The 27,128-nt window shown below is 44.5% G+C and overlaps 1 protein-coding gene across 6 annotated transcripts in view; it reads right to left on the reverse strand.

Moving 5' to 3' along the window:
* LOC115401865 (rho-associated protein kinase 2-like) overlaps nt 1-26,615 on the reverse strand; it is a 29,220-nt gene extending 2,605 nt beyond the window's left edge. For 2 of the 6 annotated variants that reach the window (XR_003933012.1, XM_030110229.1), the window contains exons 1-30: nt 26,193-26,614; nt 20,899-20,980; nt 20,059-20,159; nt 19,238-19,375; nt 18,883-19,143; nt 17,736-17,880; nt 17,460-17,598; nt 15,707-15,798; nt 13,035-13,194; nt 11,928-12,024; nt 11,447-11,529; nt 10,193-10,241; nt 9,954-10,089; nt 9,536-9,627; nt 9,020-9,266; nt 8,225-8,331; nt 7,985-8,144; nt 7,535-7,695; nt 7,141-7,325; nt 6,616-6,685; nt 6,317-6,420; nt 5,170-5,356; nt 4,899-4,992; nt 4,462-4,556; nt 3,989-4,171; nt 3,668-3,836; nt 2,622-2,689; nt 2,423-2,511; nt 1,319-1,397; nt 954-1,221 (exon numbers count right to left, since the gene is read on the reverse strand). Coding sequence is in view for 5 of the 6 variants with exons in the window: in XM_030110229.1 (XP_029966089.1) it covers nt 954-1,221; nt 1,319-1,397; nt 2,423-2,511; nt 2,622-2,689; nt 3,668-3,836; nt 3,989-4,171; nt 4,462-4,556; nt 4,899-4,992; nt 5,170-5,356; nt 6,317-6,420; nt 6,616-6,685; nt 7,141-7,325; nt 7,535-7,695; nt 7,985-8,144; nt 8,225-8,331; nt 9,020-9,266; nt 9,536-9,627; nt 9,954-10,089; nt 10,193-10,241; nt 11,447-11,529; nt 11,928-12,024; nt 13,035-13,194; nt 15,707-15,798; nt 17,460-17,598; nt 17,736-17,880; nt 18,883-19,143; nt 19,238-19,375; nt 20,059-20,159; nt 20,899-20,980; nt 26,193-26,288 (3,937 nt within the window). In the remaining variant the exon portion in view is untranslated. Of the gene's footprint in view, nt 1-953; nt 1,222-1,318; nt 1,398-2,422; nt 2,512-2,621; nt 2,690-3,259; nt 3,505-3,667; nt 3,837-3,988; nt 4,172-4,461; nt 4,557-4,898; nt 4,993-5,169; nt 5,357-6,316; nt 6,421-6,615; nt 6,686-7,140; nt 7,326-7,534; nt 7,696-7,984; nt 8,145-8,224; nt 8,332-9,019; nt 9,267-9,535; nt 9,628-9,953; nt 10,090-10,192; nt 10,242-11,446; nt 11,530-11,927; nt 12,025-13,034; nt 13,195-15,706; nt 15,799-17,459; nt 17,599-17,735; nt 17,881-18,882; nt 19,144-19,237; nt 19,376-20,058; nt 20,160-20,898; nt 20,981-26,192 lie in introns of those variants that run through there. The other 4 variants (XM_030110228.1, XM_030110230.1, XM_030110232.1 and 1 more) reach the window with 4 other exon arrangements.
* Nucleotides 26,616-27,128: the final 513 nt, after the last annotated feature.

Below are 27,128 nucleotides of genomic sequence, written 5' to 3' on the forward strand. Positions count from 1 at the left end.
TTCCTGTTTGGTTTGTTTCCGTTGATCATTTTCTTTCAGATTTGCTTGTTCACGGTTCATTATGCAACACTAGAAAAGCTTATAAATCATTATTATTTAACCAGTTTTATTGGCCTTTATTGGATTTCTCTCGTCTCTCCTAACTTTTCTCAGAGGTATTTGTCGAATTCACAGATTCCTGGAAAAGCCGCTTGGGTCCTCTCGCCCATTTGACCCTTTTCAGTTGATAAACTTACATTATATTATTAAGTTATGGCAACGTAAACAAAAATACCGACAAATGTCTTAAATCAGAACCACATAATGTTACTTTGGGTAACATCAGGCACAATTGAAAAAAATTGTTGGAAAATAAATTCTTGGACTCAACTCAATAACCTCCCATGACTGATAATGAAAACATTTTCTCGGTGCAAAGCTAAGTTTACATCAGATCTAAGGTAGTTCCATATGCAATAATTCGGGGTGTGTCTAAGCGAAACACGCACACCTAAATATAAACAAACAAATATTGCACTATACACTTGTACCGGTATAGTTCCCACACTTTATTTACATGCAGATATTGACTAAACACTGCGAGCCACACAATACTGCATCATTCTTTCAGGATATTCGTCTTTTCGTGATTTATTTGACCTCTGAACTGCATTCTAACCTACCTTAATGCACTGTGTTACTGCTCACACGGATCAATACTTATACAGCGCTTGATGTGCTGAACGGGCGTTTCACAGTTCATTTTCATCACTTAATGCAAATTTCAAAGTGAGTTAGCAGCAGAGGAATCAATATTTGGCACGTCCGTCTTTTGCCGTCAAAGCAGCATCAGTTTAAAACACTGGCTGTTTTGCTCTGGAAGGTTTTTCCTCTGAGGACGTCGGACGTCCCCCTGCTGGGACGAGCTACAGAAATGAGAAACTCTCCGTGACCTGCTGACTGAGCGTACTGACCCTTGCAGGGGGCGATGGCTTCCTCCTTCCTATCCAGGTGGTCTTTGTGGCACTTGGTGTGGCAGCGGCGGCACTCCAGGGCGGGCGGGGGCTTGAAGACGTGCCACAGGGGCCGGGTGCAGAACTCGCAGCTGGAGGGGAAGTGGTACAGCGTCAGGATGAACTCGTGGCCTTTGTGGTTGAGGAAGGAGGGCCGGTCGCCGGACGGCGCCGGCTCCGCCGCGCCCTCCTGCTCACGCTTGCTCTCGCCTTCGTTGTCATACAGAATCTGGAGGGACGGATGAGAGATGACAGGTTGATTTATACAGGGAGACAGAAACGCTTAAGATAAAAAAAAAAAAAGGATAAAAGTCTGGACACATTACCTGGAATATTCTGGGAATTTCTCTGGCATCTGCACGGTACACGTCGGTCTGAGTGACGGGCCGGACATGAAACAGCTTACTGGAGGAGCAAGAGGAGACCAGAAAATCAGTCTAGACATCATGAAAAATGTTTTCACTACAAAGGTGGTAAACAAAAAGTACATCAATCTTCTACAGTGCGCTCTCATTTGTTTTCGGTTTGATCAGAATAAACTAAGGAGTTCGGCTGAATGCTGATCTCGACACAAACCGGACCACCAAGTAGCAGCAGCCCCGCTCAGGAGACGCTCAGCTGTGACTGAAATGCGACTGCTGCACAGACCAAAGACGTTTTGGGGGGAAAAAAAAACAAAACGACAACCCTGAACAGGATGCGACAGGCTGGAGGACGGCTGTATCCTCTCCAGCAGGCCTTTGTTGGTATGAGCAAAGAATTCCTGCTGCTGCTTTCTCTCCTTTATACATTTTATGTGCGACAGAGCGCTGGTAAAAATATCACCACAAAAGCCCAACAAGTGCATTTAGCTCCACACACTGCATTGTTGTGGAAGTTTTAAAAGAACAGCTCAGTAAAACATGTCTTAAAAGCATGAACTCGGCTGGTTGTTTCCATCTTTTGGTCTGACGGTAAAACTGTGTGTGAATCCAATACCGAACAACACTGAAATGCATTTTTTACCACTTTGGGGGTTTTGTAACATCGCCTTAAAGTACAAAGGAATTGCTACTTTTGGTTTATTGGCAATGCTGGCTTTAGATCGATCACAATTTTCTTTGCCTAAATCTCTATTTTTTCCAGTTATTTTTGTCACGCTGGGAGAATCCCTGAATAACTGCTGGTATGTGGATCACTCTCTCCACCAGTCTACGACTCTGACATTTAGTTTTTTAAAGATGCTGAAAAACACCTATGAGCCGCACATCTGTTTCTTTAATAAAAAAAAAAATCATGGTTTTGTCTGAATGACACAATGATTTGCATCGATCTGCTCTTCCTGCACTTATCGTTGAAGTAATTGAGATGAAGATCTATTCCGCAATCAGGCCAAGACTGCAGCCAGTATGGAAGTGTCATATCATCAAATGGTGCGTTCAGTGACTCACTCGATGTCCAGGGTCATGAAGGGGTTGGCTTGCTTTCGGTCCAGCTCGCTGTTATAGAAGAGGATCTTCTTACTGCTCACCACCACATACTGCAGAGGGAACGGGAAAAAACTGTGACGGGCAGGAAGTGACTCAGTGACAATGGTGATTACTAAGAAAACCAATCTGTAGATATAAGAAATAAAGGAGGACGCCTTACTTTTTTGTCCCAGCCGAAGCGCTTTGTGTTCTTGGTGGGAAGCGAAATCCAGCCCTCCAGCCTGGAGTCTGGCGGAGGGAAAGCAGGAAGAGGTCCGAGTGAAAAAAAAAAAAAAGGGGAGAGCGGCCTTTAATCATGTGAATCACTTCAAAAGAACACCTTGACATTTTTAAGGTTTGCTGGCATTTTCACTCAAGCAGGCATTCAGCACTCTGAAAGGAAACCATTCCTCTCTGCAGCCCAAAGGGCAGGAGTCACACAGTCCGGCTGCTTTCTTTGACAAACAGCGCCGGGCTCTTCAGAAAAACAACATGAATTACATGGACTCAAACAAAAACACAGCAAGAAGAGGAAAAAAGAAAGAAACCAAGAGCTGAAATTATTAGTAAAGAAAAAAAAAAACTGCACGCATTTTTCACTCCACATCTTTTGTTGCCGAGTAAAATTGAAAAAAGCCGGGCGGCATCAAGCTGTGAGCATCAGTCACACGTCCAGTCGACATGAAGGAGGATTAAAGCGCAGCAGAGACACAGTCAACTGGGATTAGCTGCAACAACAGTTGGCATTTTTCTGTCTGAACTGAGCCCATTCAGGACAGAACGGACAAAAACAATTAAAGGAAACAAAAAAAATGAAATGTTAGAAAACGTCGTTTATTCCCTCCATGCAGGGTCACCTTCGGATTCGGGCTCAGAGGGCTGATCATAGGTCAGGGCTAGAGGCCGCCGGCCCGCCTCGTCAAAATTCTCTTCGTCCTCAGAGTCAGAGTCAAAGAGAGAGCGAGCCGAGCGCAGGTCGGGCCGCGTGTCGATGCAGACCGATTTGTGTGTGCGCTGGTAGGTGAAGGACATTGACTCTGAGGTGTGAGAGTGAGTGATGCGCACTGCGCCGCACCGCAGGGAGAGGAGGCGAGGTGAGATGAAGAGCAGATGAAGATAAGGGAAAGTTAAAGACACACCAGAAAAATAAAGAATACAGGAACTGAGAAGAGTCCCAGTTTTTAAGATACGGATGTTGTGACAGTGAGAGGGAGAGGTTTTCTGTACCCGGGTATCCGTCAGCCGGGTCCAGGTCGTTGCTGCGGCTGATTGTGGTGGAGTCCAGAGAGTGAACGCTGAGGGAGGTGAGCTGGCAGCGGAGCTGCTCCAGGTCGCTGTCCTTACTGTCCAACGCCATCTGGAGCTCCAGGCGGACCTGGTTCTCCTCTGCTATCAGCTGCCAGAAACACAAAGACAGACTTTCAGCGAAACTGAAATGTCAGAATACTCTTTGATATATTTTAATTAAACTGGTAATGAAAATGTAGTTTCCCCACAGACGCTTCCCTGTATACTGTGTGCGTGTGGGGGCAGCGTGGGCGTACTGACCGCCTGCATTTCCGTCAGCTCCTTCTGGTATTTGTGGATGGTGCTGTTGAGCTTTTGCTTCTCGGCTCGCAGCTCCTGCTGCAGCTTCCTGTTCTCCTTGTCCTTCCTGTGCGACTCGGTGTTGGTGCTCCGGTGGCCCCCCGGCACGGTCCTGTTTATCACCTCGTGCAGCTTGTTGACGGCCTGCGAGGGGGGGAAATAAACCGGCAGCGCCGAGACGTGCTTATGACAAATGTGAACTCGGTAAGTTAAGAGGAAAAGCCTGCAGGAATATCAATGTTCCTGCAGGAAACTATTTTACACTTGGTTCAGATCTAAGTGGCTTTGCCCAGAGTTCAGCGGCGAGCCGGTAGCAGAAATTATTCTTAACTACGAATGATGTGGCATAACAGTCTGGGAAAAAAAAAAAAGTATAAAGGTATATAAAAAGTATCTCAGGCTTTCCAGACCTGTGTAGGCGCCCAGACACGCACCTGAATTTTTAGTGTCCTTTCATTCTGCAGCTGCTTTTCAAAGGACACTTTTATGCTGTCCATGTTCTTCTCCTCCTCCTTGGCTTTCTGGAGCTCTGTAAACACAACCAGCACCAATGCTAATTACAGGATGCATTTTTTTTACTGCGTGTGACGAAATTGGGGCAGAAAATATACAAAAGTATTTCTGTTTTATCCATCTTTTATCCTATATCTAAAGTGAAGTGAAGATCTACAGTTTTATTGACAGTTACTATTAATAAAGACCTCAGTTACAGATGCTTTTAATAATACTTCCAGTTTTCTGCATATAAATCATGTGGATTTGTACGTCAGCTTCCAAACACGTTTTCTAGGATTCAGCGAACGTGTCAGTTAAAAAAAAAAAAACCCCAAAACCCTTGCTCCGTGCTTCATTAATTCAAGGTGACACTCACGCTGCTGCATGTCTTTCAGCTGGTTGTTGAGCTCTTCCTTCTCGCCGGCCAGGTTGGCCACGTCCACCGTCAGAGTGCGGTTGGACTCCTCCAGCTGCGAGGAAGACGGAGGAATCGTTTTAGTGAGTCATTTCCAAACAGAGGCTGCAATGCTTGAAAGAAAGAAAGAAACGAAAGCATAGAAATCGCAAAGCATCTGAGCACGTGCAGCATGTGGAACCCTTGTGTTCGGTTCATGCTCTGATAAACGGCTGTCGGGGGGCGGACTCACCGAGCTGATGGTCGCCTCCTTGTCGCCGAGCTCCTGCTTGTGTCGCGCCATCATGTCTTTGATCTCCAGCTCCTTCATGATCTTCTCCTTCTCCAGATCGGAGTACTGCTCCTCGGCGATGGAGCGGGCCAGCTGCTCGGAGTCCGCTTTGGTCAAACTGGCCTCCAGCTGAGACGTCAGAGACTCCCTGCGGAGGGAGAGAGAGTTATCATCGCGTTACTGAAACCACCAGAACTGGATAAATCTTTGAATTATACAAACTCCCTGCTGCTATCATGCCTTTCAGGAATCGACTGCCCGTAGCACGACAATGCATCAATAATTCAGTGACCTTTTTGTCATTGCGGGACTTGTTTGAATACAGTTAATCTTTGGCCGCGCATCTGAGGCGGCCGCTAATCTCCTGCAACTTCATTCAATTCATTAAAAGGTCACATTCGGCTTTTTGGCTGCAGTGAGATGAATTCACAGAGGAGCTCTGATCTGAGAGGTCTGTCGCATTGTCAGAAACACAGATAATATGAGTTTGACTCTGCATCTTTAACTATTGCCGTCAACAACTTTTCAGTGCGAATTCATTTCAGGCCTGGAAAGCCTCTTGCTGCGATTCTTCACTGGATGATGGTGATTTTGATTCATGAATTTAATTGATTTCCTGTGTGTGGGCAATAGCAAAGCAACAAAAGCAGTCAGGACAATCTGTTCAATTAGAATAATTACTTCTTCAAATGAGAGAAAGAGTGATTACATTTAACAATAATAATAAAAAGCAGAGTTTCATTAATCGTTGTAGGATGAATCGCACATATCTTAAATCATATCTCAAGTCCCCCAGTCCATGAATAGCTTCTGGTGTAAAGCCACATTTCCTCATGTGTTTCACATTGCATGTTACACTGTATTTGTTTACTGCTGAGACCCTCGAACACAACATTTCTGATGCTGCTTTGAGGCTTTCAGTTTGAACCCTGGGTGGTCTGCACAAGTCAAACTAGGATAACCATTTTATTAACAAGCGCATTAGTCATAAGTGTGTTAATAATTACACTGAATGAATAAATAAACAAACAACCCGCACATCGTTTTGTGCTTGCTGAGTGGATTACTGTGATGAAGATACAAGTCAGAAGATAATGATCACAGTTACCTTTCCTCCTGATACTCTGCCAGCCGCTGCTGAGCCTCTTTGTATAATTTATTCCTCTCATCACACTCATCCTTCAGCTCGCGGATCTGCGTCTTGTAAAGCGTCTTGAAGGGACACAACATACACGTTTCATGAGCTTCACACACGTGAGCAGCCAGGAATCTTCCTCTCATCGCACTCAGGCCGCACATTTTAAATCCATGATATTTCCCTGCTAGGTTGACATTCAGATATTTTACTGCAACAGGTGTTTGCGGATATGATGCATGAAAATGGAAATAAGAGAGAGAGAGAGTTACTGTGAAATACTGCTCAGCCTCCAGTTGGTCCTTCAAATCCTTTAACTGGCCGTCAGCCTCCTGCTTCTCCCTGAAACGACACCAAAAACCTGTCAATCACTTCTGCAGCCCAGCTCGACGCCCCGGCCAAATGCATCATCCTCCAATCAGATAAAAATATAATGTGATTTGCCACCATGTAATACAACTGTTATCTATTCTGATGCTCAGACGCTGCACATGTATCATCCATCAGGCCCCGTGTTATCAGATTCTCACATGTGGAGACAAGTTCAGCGTTGTTCCTAAAATGTATTTACATCCAACGTGTAGAGAGGACACTATATTGTGTTGTGTCATTGATAAAGGCTACATTTCCTCTAAATAATATTAGTGAAATCAAATAAAGACAAGATGTATCACAGGATTAAAACTGTCATTTGAAATAAATCAGTTTAAAAAGTTTCAAATTCCTAAATGATTTGTTTTGATTATTTAGATTAAATAAACCAAACAAAACTCTGCAAGTATCTGCGCGTGTCTGACCTGCGAAGCTCCTGGTTCTGCTTCTCCAGGACCTGCTTTATGTCCAGCAGGTGGTTGACCTCCTGCTTGAGCTGCTTCTCTGAGGAGCGGAGCACAGACACCTGCTGGTTCTGCATCTTCAGGTCGCTCTGGCTCAGGCTGCGCTTGTGGGCCTCCTCCTCCAGACGCGCGTTCAAGACCTTGACCTGCGCAACACGTGACAAACGCATACGCTGGAAATCAAAGTGGAACGCAGGTCATAGCTTGTGAAGTACCCGGCAATAAACGAATAAAAGCACATGCTTTGGAAAGTGCGTGTGCGTGTGGTGAGCAGCTAATTTGATCAAATCTCTATTTGTGGTGAACTCATACAGAAAGTAAGAAAAGAGATCGATGATTAAAGAGCTGGGAGCACCTCCTCAGCAAGTCTCTCCTTGTGCGCGTGCAGCTCGTCCAGCTTGTGCAGCGTCTGCTTGTAGTCGCAGTCCAGCATGGAGTGGTCCTTCTCCAGCTGCAGCAGCGCCGCCTCCACCTGCAGCTTCAGGCTGCGCTCCTCCTGCAGGGTGCTCTCCATCTCTGGGCCGCGGGAGAGGACAAAGCAAAGTCATGAGGGGGAGTTGTCTGCGGGACAGTATCGACAAAACCATTTGCGGCTCTCATTAAACTCGCTCGAGGCACCAGATAATGGTGTGAGAAGGACAACCGGGCTAAATATCTGAGGGCCATGCTCTTTTCTGTCAAACTGCTGGAACAAATGAGAATCATTTGTAAAAGCTTTTCTTTATTTTCAAAGACAGACACCATCAATCAGAGCTTCTCTGAGGTCATTCTAGTCCAGCCACTTCGAACTCGCCAGCTCGCTCACCTTTTAAAGCCTCAGATTTTGCGTCTTCGATGGACTGGTTGATGTGGTTCTTGTCGGCGAGCTTGGCCTTGGTGGCCTTGTGCTCCGCCTCCTCCTGCTCCAGGCTCTGCTGGAGCAACTTCAGCTTGAACGTCAGGTCGATCTCCTGGTTGTTCTTTTCCTACAAAGCCATTGTTAAATCATTACGGTCCAAGTGAAACCATCCACATTGAAAATGATCCCCCGGGAAGGTGAGCTTACCTTCTCAAGGTCATTGAGCTTCCTCTGAAGCTCCTTCCTCTGACTCTTGACCTTAGAGAAAGACGCCTTGGCCTCTTTGACGTCTTCTTCCAGGTCAGCGATGCATCCTGAGGAGGAAGAATTGGGAATTACAGAATAATAATATCAAAAATAGTAAAAGAATACTTATATATATACTTCCTGTGTATAAAAATACACAGTAAATGTTACATTTCAGAGCCTTAGCTCATTCACAGTTCCAAACAAACAAAACCTAAAACAAAATAACATTTATTTTCCTTTTTCCTGACTCCACCCACTCAGCGTTCTACTACGAGGGGGAAAATCAGGAGGCCTTACAGCGAACAGGTAGCCCTGTTGTTCCAACACACTCCCTCTGATCTCAGCGTGGCTAACTTTCCACTCAAGGAACCCTGGCTCTGCTCTTTTACAGCCTCCTGCTTCACTCGCCGCCTTCTGAGCAGATGTTTCCACCTATGATCAAACATTTCCCGAGGACTGCTCCAAAAAACGATTCACATCTAATAGCCTGCTTTTGCCTCGAGCGTCAGGCTGTGTAAAGTTTTTTTCCCCCCTGCTTCTGAGGTGATGTTTACTGCAGGAGCGTTTTAGCAGCCCATGAAGATCCCTGTGATTACTTTACAGATACGGCAGTAAAGAAATAACAGTCTCTTCATCATGCTGTTTGATAAATTTGTGACGACTTCCTGATTTATATACTAAAAATCAAATCTTACCGTTTTATTTTCTGCTTTTAAAAATTTCATTACAATTATTTAATTAAGAGTCTCTCACCCTGCAGGTCGGCGATAGTTTCTGTTCTCAGGCTGCGATCTCGCCTCTCCTCCTCCAGCTCGGCCTGCAGCCCCCTCAGCTGCTTCTCCAGCTCCGCCTTGCTGTTTTCCAGTTGGCAGCACTTCTCCTGCATCTCCCTGAGGCTGGCCTCCAGGCTCTGCGCTTGTTTCTGCGCCTCTGCCTGGTTCTTCTTCAGCCGCGCCGCTGCCTCCTGCTCAGCCTGAAGCACGGCGTTGGCCTCCTCCAGCTACACATTTAAGGAAAAAAAACCAAAACACACACACACACACACACCCAGAAAAGATGAAACTTTTTTTCCCCCCTTAAGGCAAATCTTGGTCAGTGCAGCAGGAAGGAAAAAAAAAAATGAGAGGAATAATTAAACCTGTGGTTACAACTGCTCGCTGCCCAAAAGTATAAACACTTACAAAACCAGTGAGGTATACGCACGGATGAATACAGGAGAAACACAGCTCTGAGTAAAAGCAGCGACATTAAAAAGATCCCCCTCCTCACTTGTTTTTGTAGCTGAATGTTCTTTTCATTGGAGATCTGCGAGTTCTGGTTCCTCTTCCTCAGATCCTCCAGCTGGTCCCTCAGGTTGTTTACTGACAAGCGGAGAGTCACGGAGAAAGTCAATGCAGTGTTTTACATAACACATTCAGTAGCACATTAGTTTCAGTGGACTCTGGAAAAAACCAAAACAACTGAACTGAAAGCTTCTATTAACAGTTATGAAGCACTAAGATATTTTTAGACTTTTGATTTGAATTAAAAAGGGTTGATTTCACATGTTAATAGTTCATCTTTGACCCTCAAATTATAGCAGGATAAATAAAAACAACTGAGGACTCTCTAAACGACTTTCTTTGGGTTCAGGAACAACAGTTTGAGCTCATCTAAAGGCGAGAGGTATTTCTTCATCGCCGCTCACGTTCGTTCTCCAGGACGCGCTTTCTGTCCGTTTCGATCTCCACCCGCCGCAGACTGTCGGCGCTCTGGTGCTGCAGCAGAGCTCGCTCTCTCTCCAGCTGCCGGAGCGAAGCCTCCACCTTCTGCCTGCTGTTCATCTGACAAGAGAGAGAGATCCACACTCCGTGTGAGCGGAAGCAAACTCTCACCTACTTTGTCAGATTGGGAACAAGAATGAAATTCAAATTAATCCACTCTTACCTCCTGGTCTAATTCTTTCACCAGTTTGTCTAAGCGGTTTGTAGCATTTCTGGAAGAAGAACAAACAGTTTTATACAGTTTATCATTCGGAGCTCGCTGAAATGTAGTTTTGTTTAGATGTTAATTTGAACATACGGATAAAAATGTCTATAACTGTGTACATTTCTAAAATTAAACAAACTCAACAGTATTTATGTTGTACCAGACAGGAAAGAGCAACCACATCTTTGCTCTGTCTTTTGTTTCACTCCATTTCTTTTTTAACATCTTCCATTATAATAGTTTCTAAAACGCTTAAAGGAGGAATGGACAGTTCCTTTGAATTTCGCAAAACAATCCTACTTATTTCCTGACATACGTGACGAGCAACATGAAATTCTGCTCAGTGGCTGAAAGAAACCGGCAATCTTTTCACTGATGGCGCTTTGTTTTTAGCAACTATACCAGCGTCTAAAAATGCAAGTGGTTATGAGGAATGTGAGCATGTCACATACGGCATCATTAACCCTGCGCATGTGAACTCAACCACCAAAATCAGATGCATTCATGTGATCAGTAAAGCAGCTGTCTTAAATTACACAGTAATGAGACGTAAAGATCATCTGAAAGGTTTTTCTTTAAGCTTTAACTTCATTTAAAAGGTTGTAGATCTTAGACAGAAATGTTTTCAGTCTATTCACTACAAAGAGGAAATTCAGCATGCCATACTGAATCACACCGACACTGAATTTGTCTTCTCTGTTTACATAAATATCAATCTTTTGTGTGTCATTAAATGTTTGCAAGCTTTGTACTGAGTTAGTATGACTGGAATATGAAGCATTCATGTGCTGCTGACAGCTTCCGCTGGACACTGATGTCCTGCCGATCAAGGAACGATGGTTTCATTTACACTCTCATGTGTGTTCATGTTTCAGCACCATTGTGTGAAGTAGTTTGATTTTGCCATGCTGTTTACGCCGTATCTTTGTTCAGTATGGTCATGAAAAAACCCATATTCACTGAACTAAAAAGTTTTGACTTGAGATGAATCATGTTGTGTTGTCCAGAGTTTTGAAACAGCTGAACTCGATCACATTGTGTCCTTTCCATGCTTTATGGCAAAATTTCACCTTTAAGTTTGTAAAGTGCTTCATTCCAGTGGGGCACTTTATCATGAATGGAAAGTTGAGATTGTACATTTATTGCTATCATTCATCATGAAAATGTTTGTCTGTGTGTGTGTGTGTGTGTGTGTGTTGTGTGTGGTCGTACTTGCACTTCTGCTCCAGCTCTTCTTTGGCTTGCATCTCATGGTCGAGCTGTTCCTGCAGCTGATGAAGCTTTTTCTGCAGCTGCTGAGGTGAACACAGAAACACTCAGAAAACGCCCCAAAACACAGATTTAATTCACCATGTTCCCTCTAACTGGAGTGATGGCCTAGTGGTAGAGCATTCGCCTCACAACCGGGAGGTCATGGGTTCGCGCCCTGGCCGGGTCATACCAAAGACCCTAAAAATGGTACCTACTGCCTTCTAGCCAGGTGCTCGGCATATATAGAATGGGGTAGGGCGTCGAACACACAGAGCTACCAGAGGTCTAACCCCCCTACTGTAGCTTCCACTACTACTCACAGTAGCTGTGTGGCCTGGGGTTACGACTCGGAGATAGGCACCGCCCTACGCACTTAGCACGGGAGACTTTGACTTGACCCTCTAACACAAATCATTTTATCACGGCGGATAAAAACACTTACATCTTTCTTGTTGTGCGAACTATTCTCCTTATCTTTAGAGTTGTCCTCGCTGTCGTCTGAATCCTCCGCGGAGCTGGTGATTCTCGCCTTCAGCAGTCTGAGGGGGAGACGTGCCGAAATGAAACTTACATGTTTACATTTCAATCATTTCAATGTGAGACCTTCCACAGACTCAACACAGGTGAGATCATGAGGGGGTCTTTTCACGAGTCTTCTCAAGTGTCTCCTTCAGCCACACTGCATATACAAATATTGGAAAATGAGGCTAAAGAGCAACATTACGAATGAGATTACACACTAATAAGGTGCAATGGTGCAAATATAGGACAAATATCTGGGATATAAATTAATTTGATGATTAATTTTCAAGTTCTTCAAGGTTGAAAATATGATTATGGTGGTGAAGGAAGCATAAAGCCGGTAATCATGTTTTGTGGAAGAAGCAGCACGAGTTCAAAAACCTTTAAAGGCTTCTTCTTACGTTTGAATGGGTTTACTGCTGCAGAAATCTTCCAAAAACGCACAAAAATTCTGTATTACATTCTCAAATAAGAGTCTGCCGCTTTCTAATCATTAAAAAAAAATGTTCACAGCAGTACATATTAATTTAACGCACACACGGAAGAACAGTGCGAGCTGTTCAGTCCATATTTGTGTCTTGAAAGAAATTGCCACTTTATTCAAGAAAAAACAAATTGACATAAAAGTAGCTGGACGTGCATTTCCATCTTCAGAAACGCAGCACAAGGCTAAGAAAAAAAAAAGTCGATTTATATCTTCAGGTAACAACAGCAGGGCGTAGAAATGGAGATATTTCATAAGTAAAGTGGGCACTTAAGGGGCTGTCAGAACAAGGCAGCAGTGTGGAACAGAAACAGACGTACAGTGTGTGTGTGTGTGTCTGTGTGTGTGTGTTTAAGATATGAGAGTGAAGCCGTCTTTTCCTCTCATATTGAAGGCACAGAGCTGGCTTTCCTTCAGCCACCCAAACGTAATCACATGTACATTTAATGCTTATCCACTTCAAATTCAAGACTTACTCACAGAAGTGAACAAGTGTGCTCAGAAACGAACAAGCAGAGTGAAGAAAATGTCTGAGATACTTACTGATCCTCTTTGAAGTAAGTAAATCCAATAAATGGCAGCTGGTTGCCCACAAAGGCTCTGGGAGGAGGAAAGGTCTCCGCATTTCCTTTTTCCACTTCTATATTATCGAAGTTGCTGGTGTCGATGTCGCTGTGCAGCTCGGGAACAACCGGGGCCACAGCTGGAAGGCAGAAATGGAGAAACCAGAAGGGTTTGAGGAACGAGGGAGATGGTGGGGTTAAAATTATGTGCGGCAGGTATTTAAATTTAAATGCATTTTTAGAAGTTCGGGAGCACGCCGTGCCAAGTTTGGCAGTCTGGAGTGAGAGTGAGCTTTCTGCAGGTTGGCGTGAGCCTGACACCACTCCTCCTCCAGTACAGTACTCGCTTTATGCCCCGCACACACACAGCGCCTTTCACACACCGAGTCTAGGCCACGCCAGGAGAGTATGATCCTTCTGTGCACTTTAAAAAGCCCGAGCGGCACGCAGACACAAACGTGTCAGAGGGGCCAATCAGATAAAACTAACTGAATTCTGTTGCCTTTAAATAGCTTCCAATTGAGGAAAGAAAAAAAAAAGCAGCCATAATAGGCACGAGTCCTCTGACCAGTGACTCTCAGCAGAGCTGGTTACTGTTGGGTCAGGTCTCGGCCCCCAGCGTGACGACGGCGGCGGAGAAAATAGCAGGAGGCGATCAAGCAGCGCAACGAAACAAACACGGGGGGTGCGAATAAAAACAGAGGGAGAGGGACAGAAGAAAAAAAAGCAGAAATGTGGCGAGACGGAGAGAGACATACACCGCTGCTCGGAGGCCCTTGTGGCACAACTTCCCAGAATGCTCTCTGATAGCGGGCGCTTAATGACAGGCAGCCGTGGCCACAGTGAGAGTGAGAGAGCGGGAGCAGCCCTCCAAACCAGGGCGCCCCTCTCATTAGGGCCGGTCCGCACAGGCCGCACGGCCGGCCCCGCCCACCGCCGCCTCCGGCCCATTCATTCACTCATCTATTCATCCATCCATGGAGCTGCTTGCTTCGCCCTCAACCAATCCAAATATTTAATAATAAAAAAAAAAAAAACCCACAAAGACAAATGGCGGCACACACAAAGTGTCCCAGTGGAGTCGCAGCCACGCGCAGCGGGGAGTAATGTCGCTCTGAAACAGACACCGAGGCGTCGGGACCTGCACACAGCTCCGCAGGACGCCAGGATGGGAGCGGGCGTGTGTTTGTGTCACTGTGTATGTGTGTGTGTGCGCGACAGGACGTGCATGTGCAAACATGATGAGAGCCGAGCGGCACAGCAGTGGCTCAGCGGTGGTTTCATGTTCCAGACCGCCGGGCCGTGATCAGAAGTTCTGTCTGTTGTCTTAATCAGAGCCAGGTGAAGCGCAGAGACGGAGGAAAAGGAGTCTGAATGTAATTATATACGGACACAGAGGTCCTGTTCTGATTCCTGATATATCTTTTTTTCCCCTCTTTTCACTCCATCCTGTACAAACAACCTGGTATAAAGAGTCGAGTCAGTGGTTAAAGCTGAATATCATCACTTTAAGATAAGTATAATATTGATGAAATCTCTGATAAGTATCAGAACAATCTCATTAATGTAAACTTTCAATATCTTACAGATCTGGTCCTTAAAAAACACTAACATATGAGTTTCTTCAAGGCAGCTACTGTACTTTTTTCTTTTTTTAAAATCTTCATCCGTCATTGTATTGTCTGATCTCTTTTTTTTTCTTCACCTGTTAATCTCATCTTGCTTAAAAAGTGACTTCTTTTTTCTTTTTACTCAATGCAAAGGTGGTTCCATAGATTTATGCAGATATTTTCTTTTCCAGTGACACCCTCAATAACAAAAAAAAAAATCTAAAAATCCCATACAATGCATCAGCACTGCATTCTTGATTGGCTGTGTGCAGATTTATTATTCATTTAACAACACTAGTGTAAAATAGTATCACAAGAGGTTTATTATTGCTGTGACCCACGAGATTATTTGATATGACGACCGTAAGATGATTAAACATTTTGGCGTGATTGGAACATCTGAGGTTATTTGCTACAACTCATACTTAAATTTATCATTCTTTTTGTTTCAAGACTCGTGCAAGAAAAACATTACAACATTCAAAAATGCAGGAAATGTTCCATTTGTAAGCACTTGCACTTCGTGTTGACATTTTGATTGCATATGTACCTATGTACTGTATATACTGTACGTCAACATGAAACTTATTACTGTCTATGGTAAAAAAAAATCTAAAGCAATACTTTTGGAGTTTTCTGGTGAATCGGGGGCTTTGGCAGTTCTCCCCATATGCAGCTGGTTATCCTGCAGGCTTTGTGCATCATGCGGATTCCTGTTTCCAGGTTCCCGTCATATAGTGGACAAAACGAGTGGGCAGCATATGGAGCACATGTGCACCGTATATGAAGGCTTAATGGCTCCGGAGCTGGAAATAAACTTTGACTTGAAGCTGAGGCAGAACAGAGCTGCAGAGGAATGGGCTGAAAACGATAAGAGGAGCTCAATAAGGAGAGCGGCAACGAGAGGGAGGAAAGAGGAGCAAATCACCAGAGATGCAAAGGAGAAAATCTGCACCTGTGATCTGGTGACTTAAGTGTAACAGTGAAGATTCAAAAAAACTAAATAAAAAAAAAAAAGAAGCATGCATGTGGAGACACTTACCCTCACGGATGTTGTCAAAGGTCCACTGTTCGTTCTTGAAGAAGGGGTGACACTTGATCTCGTCCACTCCCGTGCGGCCCAGACGAACCGTCCTGCAGAGAGCGTCAGGAGCCGTCAGACTGGAAGGAGTCTCCTCAGCGTGATGACAAAACACACACCGCTCCTCCCCTCCACCGCTAACATCTCATCCCAGACACGCAGTGGGCCGGCCACTCTGTTCTGACCACGCTGACCAGCACGGAGAGCCGCATGACCACGAGTGAGCACAGGAGAACCTCATCCACACCGTCAGCGCCGAGATAATGAAGGTTTCGGGGAGTGACGACAGCGAGGAGCAGAGAGCTGGAGGTAACATCCCAACACGACTGCCAGTCCTCCCCACTTTCTCCCTCCTCCACCTCTGGGTGCAGGCCTGAAGGGGTGTGGCACTTCGGGCTTGCCACGTGTGGGACATTCCAGATCCAGCCAGGACCAAGAGAGGGCAGGGGGGGGTGGGGAGGAAGGAAGGAGGAGAAAACGGAGAGCAAGTCGGGCTTATGAGCTGCCCAGGAAGCAGCAAGGGGCCCCGGAGGAGAAAGTTACAGCTTCAATGAAAAGAAGGATGGATTGAAGAAATAAAAAAAACTGACAGAGGGGAAGGAGAGGTGAGTAACTCCTAAAGGAGAGAGCGGCGGTGCTCAGAGGAGTGATTCAGCATGATGCAGAGACAGTGACGGAGCATGTGGGTTCAGTGGCGAAAGCAGTCAGTGGTCAGCATCCAGAATGTGTGTGTGTGTGTGGGTGTGTGTGCACACATGTGAGATTCTGTCTGTGGTGAGAGAATAGTGAGAGAGAAGGTAAATAAACCCAGGGAGGGAAAGTGAAAGGCTGCTCTGTGCAGAGGCAGAAAGGGCCTGTGTTTGAGGCACTCGGAGGGCGGGGTTACCAGTGTAAACAGGAAGTGCTTTCTTCCAGGGGGACGGGTCAGACCTGAGCAGCATGACCCACCCATCCATTCACTTCAGCTTTAGCACTCAAGTTTGGATTTAAGCTGAAGCTGTGAAAAGCAAAAAGCTTTCCTCTAATCTAGTGACGTTTCTGCTGAATAGTTGAGACGATGGATGAAACCCCAAACGAGTCACTATTTGTCTGAAATTCAACCGTCATTTCTGAAGTGAGAGTCCTAAATGAGCTAACCTTGTTTAAGCGGCACGGAGACAGTTACTTTTAATGTACACTTTCTTTTTAGAGAAATTAATATAACGTAGATATTGTATGCAGGTAAAGTGAATCAATGTCTGCAATTGAAAACGTAGATAAACTAATACTAGACAACTTTTACAACTGAGGACACACTAAGTCATGAGCAGTCCCTGTACTGGTGAGCTGAGACATTGTTATTCTACAAGGTTAAACTGTTTCAAACAAATGACCTAAAATAATACAATATTTTATGTACAGCTGCATTTTGTGATTTGTTACATTTGGCACATAGTATATCTGTCATTAAGAACCAGTTACTTCCTGTCTGTAACTTTTTTCTTTAATATAACAGTGCATTTCCTGAAATGTCAATATAATGAAAAGTGGCATTTTCATCTAATTTAATTCCAAAAATAAAACTTCAAAATAATTATCTATTCTATACTGACTTAAATATTTGAAGCCTTTAAAATGACAATGTAAACAACAGAAAAATATGAGATGCTCCTCCGCATGAATGGACAGGAAAACCTTTTTTTCCCCTGAAGAAATTGTATTTGCATGTGCGAACCTGTCAGTCAGAAAGGCACAGATGAGATCTTTGGCATCGTGAGATATCTCCACATCATCTGGGAAGACGAGGGAGTTCTTGTGGTTCATTATCTTCCCATAAGTCCCGACCAGGGACTCTGCATAGAACGGAGTTTCACCTCGGGAAAGAAAGAAAGATCAAATCTGTAAAACAATGACCAACACTAAAACACGTCTTTTTCAACCACTGATGCCAAGCGTGTCAAATTTTAACCAAAAAAGACTCTACTATTATGGACAACCTTGGACAACTTACCAACAAACATCTCGTAGATAAACACTCCCACGGACCACCAGTCACACTCCCGGCCATAGTAACCATCTCCACCCTGAGACTGCAGCACCTCGGGGGAGATGTAGTCCGGCGTGCCGACAGCTGTGTCACAGTGCACCATGCCCGTCTGCAAGCGGACGGATACACAACAAAACACGCCAGAGAGGAAAGACACAGCAGAGGAAAAACCTGGTGAGCGTGAGAGTGTGACCTGTCGGCCAAAATCATCCCCAGGACTGTTCAATCAGCCTATGAGATGACTTTTAGAGAAGTGTAAAATATAAAAATTACAGTGACATTAATGAAAAAGTAACTGCTGTTCAAAGAAAATTCATTTTCATTAAAGACTAAAAAGAGCCATAACTCAACAGCAGATGGCAGCAATGCTTGTAGCGAGAGAGAGAGAGAGAGAGAGAGAGAGAGAGAGAGAGAGAGAGAGAGAGAGAGAGAGAGAGAGAGAGAGAGAGAGAGAAAGAGAGAGAGAGAGAGAGAGAGAGAGAGAGAGAGAGAGAGAGAGAGAGAGAGAGAGAGAGAAGTGCTGCGGCCATGAAATTTAGATACAATATCATGAGCAAAATAACTTCAAAGACAAAGTTTAAGGATTAGTTTGTGAAAACCTTGCATGCTAAAGGCTGCAGAAAACATTGGTTCAGCACAACTGGGTGAGCTGTACTGAGGCTGAACTCCCCGACTGCAGAGCAACCAACCCCTGAAACAAGGAGACTTTGTTCTAAGTGGTCTTCCTACGACTCTGCAGTCCTTCCTCAGCCTCAAATTCCTTTCAATAATTCATCATATATATATAGAAAGTGCATAAAGTCTGCTTAGTCTGTTTTTTTTCTTTCGGGGTTATAACTATACCCGATTGTTTGGACAATATATTTGTTCAAGAGATGTAATTACACCGTGCGCTCCGTCTAATGGTAGATTTTGAGAGTGTGCAGGCAGCTATTCTGAAAGCGCTGTGGCGAAAACAAAAAGGGTGAAAAACACTTCCTGGCCCGCAGCACAGACGGGACTGCTGGCTCACTGCGGATTGGTCGCTCATGTTGATGACTTCTGAGGCCTTTTAAAAACAGCATGAACGCCTGATGGGCGATCGAAGCCACGGACACACGGCTCCGCCTACCGAGTCCATCTTCATGCAGGTGCCGAAGTCGGCCACTTTGAGGTGTCCGTGCTGATCCAGCAGCATGTTGTCGGGCTTGATGTCGCGGTGGATGAAGCCCATGGAGTGGATGGTGTCCAGCGCCAGCACCACCTCCGCCGTGTAGAAGCGGGCCCACTCTTCAGGGATGTCGTAATTCATGGTGAGCGTGACCAGGTCCCCTCCAGGCATGAACTCCATCACCATGTAGAGGTAGTGGTAGTCCTGGAAAGCGCAGCAAAGCTGGGAGAAAAGGCGACGAGCCAGTTAATGATCATGTCAAGATATTAGTCTCAAAATGTGTCTCTGGTCAACGACTGATAAAGCCAATGCAGACCTGAACGACCCAGGGGCTGTTGGAGAAGGCCATGATGTTTCTCTCCTCCCAGAAGAAGGCTGAATCCGACCGCTTGATCATCTCAAACTTGTTGAGCTGCTTCATGGCATAAACTTTCTTCGAGGCCTTGTGACGGACCTGTATCAACCAGGAGAGCGGGACGGGTCAGAGACACGAGATGTCCGAGAGCACTCTGATAACTCTACAAGGACAGCGAGAGGGGAGACTCTCAGAAGGTCACTGTGGCAGAGATAACAGCCGCGGTGCAGGGAGAATGAGAGACGGCCGCGGAAAAGCTGTAATTGTCGAACACACCCATAGAGAGACATGCTTACACAAGATTTCAAGCACAAACGCACCAGGTCCCCCACCTCCACACCCCCACACCAGACTTCACACTCGTCTCCCACACACACACACACATACACACACACTGAGCCTGTCCAGACTCGTTTCCACCACGAGACGCTGTGCAGATAGCAGATAGGAGTACACAAAGAACAAACTGGGAGTTGGGGAAAGTGAAGAGTTACTGTAAGCCTGAAGCTCCATAAACAAAAACTGCATTTATATGAGAGAAACAACAAATAAAAAGGAACCCAAATGTGACACATTGTGTGTTTCTGTAGATTGTTGCACCCTCTAGTGGTTTACAGACGATTCAAATGAATGAATTCAGGAACAGCTGGAGAAATCCTGTTTTTTTTTTGTTTTTTTTATCACTGCACTACACTGCAGCCTACAGGCGATTTCGAATTAAAATGTGCGAGGGAACAATCACACACTTATTTATCGGCTCTGCGCAGAGCGAAGCGGCTCACCAGCTGCACTTCTCCGTAGGCGCCTCGGCCGATCAACTTGATTTTCTCAAAGTCCTCCAGCTTCACCTGCAGCTCCCGCAGCTGGTTCACGGCCTTTTCATCTGAGAGACGGACACGGATGTTACCATGGAAACATGAAGGTAAATCAGCAGTCGTCTGGGCTGGCACGCATCCGCAAGACCTTTGTTTTTGTATAGTCACCAAGATATTACAAGGAAATGGTTTGAAAATAATGTCAGGACACGAAACTGACGCATAACAGCATTTAAAAAAAAATTGAGCGCAAAACTTTTCATCAGCTCTCAATTTAGATATCACATTTAGTGAATTCTCTTAGGCAGTTATAGTGTTAATCACATTTTGTACCGCTATTGAATATGAAAAATCAAATTGAAGAATGGGAATACATTTAACTGATGGAATAATGTTGACCGTTTTGCTGTAAAGCCACATTACGAGTCACTAAAACTTAGTATTACACTATAAAATAGACTGAAGAAGAAACTAGTATCAAAGACACTAATTCCACAGAAATGCTTATCTTCTCAGAAACTACTGGAATTCAATAGTAATTTGAGATAATTGTATGTATCTCTTTCAAGTATATGAATATGCTCATACTTAAAAAAATATATATATATATAAGACGTAACAAAATAGACATGAAATCTCTAATTTAAAATTGTCTAACAATAGGCAATTGGATGTTTTATCAAATGAGTCGAAACTTATGCTTTGTATTCACAAAACTTAAAAAAAAAACAAAAAAAAAAAAAAAACAATACAGATTATTTGTACATGCATGCAGAACAGTACACACAAACACAGCGAGGCTCTTACATCGGTTCAGAAACGAGTCAATGTTCTTGTTTTTCCGCATAGCTGGGTGGTTCAAATCATGAGCCAACGCACTCATGGAGTCCTGGAAGACAAAAGGAACGCAGGAGTTAATGTATGTAGTAACAAAACAAAGAGAAGACATTTTTCTCCAAAGAAATATTCAACTACAGGGTTTACTAAGAGTTTAAAAGACACTACTGTACCTACTGAACTAACTTCTACAGCTGTAACAGAACACTATACACTACTGGCTGAATTGTGACTATATTGTAAAGTTTTCCAAACTTGTTTGAATGTTTTATTTATGGTCATGTAAACTTTATGTGACGCTTTTACATGTGTCCAAAATGTGAGCGCGGTCCAAAATCCCACATAATAGGGGGAGAAACCCGGAGCGGCGATGCACGGCAAAGTCAAACAACCAACAAAGGAACAATGGAGGTTGGATACACAGACATAACAAGCCATGCAACAACAAGAACTCGTCACATGATGTTGTTACTGCGGCCGACCCATCAGGCAGGCCCACCGGCACCCACCGGCCCCTCCCTGCAGCTCGACATACTCGGCCGGTGGCAGCATCGGGCTAAAAGCCGAGGCCTCGCCAGTGTCATCGGCGCTTCAATCGGCGGTGTTGAGTTTCATGGAAACCCAGAATGTCTCCGTGATCCCAGCGCACGGCGCTGGAGGGGCAGCTGGGCGGACGAGTGGGGCGCAGGAGGGGGTCCGAAGGTGTTGCGGGACCCTCTGTTCCCTAAAAACAGGGGGTCAACTGGAGTCATCCAGTGTGTGTGTGTGTGTTTGTGTGGAAGCGGTTCAACAGGGCCAGTGTGTGTGTGTTTTTTTTTTCTGCTTGTTCGGGTACATGCGGGCGGGCGGGTGGACATGTGGAACAATTCTGCCCCTTTAAATAGCAGCAGTGAGGAGAGATGCCCCTCCAAACTGTCCCCCCGCCCGCCCCCGCCCACCGCCGCCCCTGCAGACGGTGGAAATAGACCTAAAGGCTCAGAAGCTATTGTGGGACAAACAGCTTATGGGTCCGGATTGAGACTGAGCGGGCGAGGATCTGTGATCATTTTCCACCGTGTGTGTGTGTGTGTGTGTGTGTGTGTGTGTGTGTGTGTGTGTGTGTGTGTGTGTTTACTGCAGTGGAAACTGTGTTTTCCATGAGTGTGAACGGAGGTGAACCTGGCGATATCTGAACGATATGTAAATACAATCTAATTTTAGGCTGCATCTGGAGACAGGGGGAATGTGTGACTAAAATCAGAAATTTGTTCAGGTCGCTGCAGCCTCGTATCCGACACCGGTTTCTCAAAATAATTTAAATCCATCCATCCATATTCATTAAAGGGAAGCTGACATGGAAAATCGAGTTAAGTGCATTAAAGGTATAGAGTTTCCATATTTCCATGTTTCTCAACTGAAACACACCACGCATGCAGAATTAACCCGAGGCTGTTATTCAATATCCACTGAAAAAAGCATCCCCAAGGAAAACTGCAAACTTCCCATGTCTCTCTAGACCAAACTGAGGTTTGAAAAACTTCAGCAAAGCTTGACATTTTTATTCCCACCTAACAAAAACTGTGAAACGACAGACTCATCGCGGTGCGTCACTGAACGCTGCTCTCACTGAACCTGTTCTCTGCAAATCCACCAAAATCTATGCAAATAAGGCAAAAAACACTGAACCCATTTCAGTCACACCAACTCCGGGCAGGGCCTGTTTGTGTGTGGTGTTGGCATATCCTCCCCATTCCTGACAAAGACACACGCAGTAGGTGTGTGTGTCTCTTTGTGGCAGCCTTTTGATAACCTGTTCAGGGCAATATGAGGTTTTCTACCAGTGTGAGCACAGACTGGCTCCAGCCACCGTGACCCTGACTCTGGGGTTAGCAGGTCTGGAAAACCAGGAGATGGATGGTACCAAGTGGAATATACAGATCAATAGCTTAACGGCAAATGGATTTCACACATGCAATGCTCTGTTTACTGCTTCGGCAGCCCTAAAGCGATTTGCAATGTCGCATTTTACCGATAAACACATCAATAGTGACGGGTACGTGAAGGGATTAAATATCGATCCATAACAGAATACCCTAGAGGATTATTAATTATTTATCTATTGATCAATCTAATATGTCTTAAGATTGTGAGGAAAGACCCGAGAACCTGGAGAAAATCACCCTTAGGTGTGTAGAAATCCTGCAAACGTCACAAAGAAAGGCAACAGTGCAAAACTACACAACTATCCAACACCAATCACATCATATTTAGGAAAAACTAATACAAGTGTAACATTAGACCCGTTTGCTAATAACTTAAGAGAAAGAAAAACAGCCTCAACCTCATGTAAAGTCTATGGCAAAGGTGATGATCTTTGTGGTTTGCAAGGATTAAAGAAAATGGAAACTCAAACAATCATTGTCAAATATCAAAAAAAAGAGCTCCTGTAAGTGTGCCAGTAGATTTTCAATCTAGTTAGGTAAAAGCTGCTTAAGTCATTACAACGTGCACCATGGACATGGTTTCTTTTTATGAGCGTCTTTTCTCAACTCGAACAACGGCCCCCACTGGAAGATTCAAGATTTAAACAAGCAGAGTGGACTCTCATTTAGCAGCAGATTGATTTTTACGTTTTACAGCTTTATTTCTGTAGCACTGTTATTCAGATCCAACAATTGAGTGGGTTTATAGGTGGTCTTAGGAAAGCCATCGCTATTTATTTATAATCTGTTGGTTCACAAACACTTTGTGGAGCAGATGATTCAAGATTTGAATCTCTTTCCTCTGAAGTAAACCTCAGACTGAAGACGAGTAGAACCAACTTGTTAAGAGTTCATGCGGAATCTGGACAAATCTGAACATGATCCTGCACTGCAGACCCGAGCAGCCTCCACCTCCCCACCGCTGTACTGTGAGCCGATACTGTAAAGGAGCACAGTCAGCAAGAACGTGTTGATCTAAGTGCCCAGATGCCAAACACCTCCCGGACTTCTACTTCATATACATACACAACAGTGTCTGCCTGAGAGAGTTCAGTTTTGTTTGACGGCAACAGCCTCCCGGCCATTGCTGCTAACCATGCCCATCTCTTTATGAGTACAGTATATTATGTCATAAGATTCCTTTGACCAGCAAGATAAAGCAGCGAGTGACAAAGTCCAAATCATCTCAAACTGGAATATGACTATGAAATGGCTTGATTGAAATGATCCTCACCCAACACAGCAACTCAACCCCACATTCTGACTGTGTCTCGTGTTGTGGAACACTAAAGTACTCACAGTTCCACCACATATGATATAACTCTGCATTAGACACTATTATTAGAGGTCTTGCTCTAACTTGTTTTTCTGAAGTAGAGATATAAAGCAGAAGCTGCGAGTTAATTGCAACGATTTGTCCCTGCTGCATATTTAACCAGTGCCTTTCCTGTTTGATCATATCATCATATGTCACACATGTTAAGCATTACTTTCATTGTGTTTTATCATTCTTTGTTGTTATTGTTTCTAGTTATGTTATGTAAGTAATATTGAACTGGATTTTTTTTTTTTTTTGCTAAAATGTGGTTTATAAATAAAAAGGCTTTCTGTTACCGTGTGGTGTTTGCATGTTCTTCCTGTTCCCCTCTGATAATTCAAACACACGCCTATTCCGTGAGCTGGTGTGTGTCTCTGTGTTCGCTCCATGATAGGCTGAATGGCGTAGCCTTCTGCTGTGGACTGACCAAATCATTAAGCTGTTTGTACGGCTGTTTCACGATTTATTTCAACTGATTAATCAATGAAACACTAGTGATTAACCAACGCCTGCAGTCATTCTTTGAAACTGTGCCGTCATTATTATCCAGAACTGAGACAATCATCAGTTAAATCTGATGGGGGGGAAAAAGGGGACATTTTTCTCAAAATGAAATAATTTTCAAAAAAAAAAAAAAAACACTTCAAAAGATACTTTTATGGCAAAACAACAAAAAAAATTCCTACGGACAAACAGGAAATAGTGATGTGAGGTCATGGGAGGTTATCTCCATCTCAATTCCAGGACGTGAAGTCAGCTTCCTGTGTGGTAGCTCTGCACCCAGCAGCACGGCGGCTATTGTTACCTCCAACACGGAGCGGTTTAAAAAACCAGATGTAGCTGACTGCAGTGATACAAATCAGACACAATGAGCAGTGAGTGCAAGTCCAACACACTGCATGGCCACATTCATATCACTTTGATGAAGTGCCAGTGTGACAGAGGTCAGAGTTTCTCCGGCCTGGACTTTGTTTCGTGACTCACCGGCACTGAGAATACGTACAGAAGATAATACTGCAGACAAATGCTGCTGTGTACAGTGAGGCTTATGATATTAAACTGCCGGCTCGCCTCAGAGATGATCCCAAACACGTGTTTTAATTTGCCCTGAGTGTCACCAAGACCAAAACCAAGTCACACTCTGTCATCATTTGGTGGAGAAATGCACCAGCCAACACGTCACTGCAGTGTGCATACATTAAAAGCAGGTTCATCCAGTCCACACTTTTTCCTCAAAGTCATTTCTGGATGCCTAAGACAAGAAAAATCACAGGGTTGCTTTGTATTATCAGAAGCTCAGCATTGCGTGGTGGCTTTCATTCGGCCTGGTGTGAGTTCCTGTCAAGGTAGTTGGTAAAGCCCCTCCGTATTTTATTTCCTGTAGAGAAGCTGAGGTGCAAAGGCTTAGAGGTGGCAGGAGTTGCACATTCTCAGCGCAGGTCAGACAGCGGGCATGTCATGTCCAGACCAGACCAGGAGATTCAGCAATTCAGCAGGTAAACACAAACACACATTGATGGAGTGGATTAGAACACTGTACTGTGGATTTCAATAAAGGCTCTGACTGATTCAATGGGAAGACTGTCACTTTAAGAGAGTTCAACAAAATGAACTATTAAATATATCACATTTTATAATAAATGCATTAATTTTCCTGATCCTATACTGTGAATGCTTAGAGGAACATACTGCATTCCATACAGGAAAGGCTGCAGTTTAGGCGGGGTTTCCTTCTACATTTCTGATTAGGAGTCGAACTAATTGCTGCCTTTACCTTTATTCTACTAACAGCCACACTACTTATTATTCTACCGCTTGTTCGTCACAGCTGTTTTCAAACGTGTCTTTTCATGTAATCCCTGATCGTGTCAGAATAATTGCTCACAAGTATTTGCGTAACTCATCATCTGAAGCATTATTGACAACAAGCGCACGAAGAAGAAGAAGAAGAAGAAAAGCCTGGGGGTAAAGAAAGGGAAACTTACCAGCAGAGTTTCCAAGTTCAGGACCGACTGCGGGTTCCTCATGAGGGACTCCAGCTTCTTCAGCCGGCTCTCCAGAATGCTCTCCGCTCCCAGCATGGTGGCGGCGGGCTGAATCCCCCCCAGGTGGAAGAAGAAACGCGGGGAAGCACCTGTGGCCTCGGCCTGCCTTTTGTCCCAGACGGTGGAGGCGCACTTCGCTCCTGCTCGGCTCAGCTCCGCATGTCAGCTCCTCCTGTGAAGCGCGGCTCGACTTCAGCAGATTAATTATTTATCCCGCTGCCAAAGTCAACAGTCTGACTGCTTCTATCATTAAAGCCTCGGGAGGAAGTGGAGGGAGAAGAAGCGGCGGGGAGTCGAGGCGGCGGCGGCTTCCGTCGCTCTCAGGTGCAGCGCGTCCGCCAGGTAGGTACAACAAAATCTGATCCGGCCACAACGTGTCCAACCTGTAGGACGCACGGCGCGTGAAGGAGAAGGGGCCAGAGCGCCACTTCCGGTCGAGACTATCAAAGGAAAAGCCTGAGCGCGTCGGCTCACAAATGAAACATGATAACAACACTATTTAAAAAACTTCTAGCCCGTGTAAAGACATTTAAAAATAAATGAGAACATTTGTTCCAATCTCTCTTCTGAAATATATTTTCCTTATCATGATTTGTATCTTCAACAACTTATCAAAAATATTTTGGTTTTTGTAAATATATGTTTCAATCTACCTGATCCTCCCAAAATATTGTTTTCTTACTGAAACTATGGTCAGTGGTTTTTAATTTGTATTTTTTTTTTTCATGTAGTTTTACTACATTATAAAATATTTTATGATGTGCAATAAAAGTTGCTTTTTCAAAACCGGCCCCTATTACAGATGTAAAACGGACTTAAACAAAACAATACCATGATCATAAGCCAGACGTACATACCATTTGTGACTTTGTGAAT

Source organism: Salarias fasciatus, chromosome 15 (genome assembly GCF_902148845.1).
Source record: "Salarias fasciatus chromosome 15, fSalaFa1.1, whole genome shotgun sequence".
Taxonomy (NCBI): Eukaryota; Metazoa; Chordata; class Actinopteri; order Blenniiformes; family Blenniidae; genus Salarias; species Salarias fasciatus.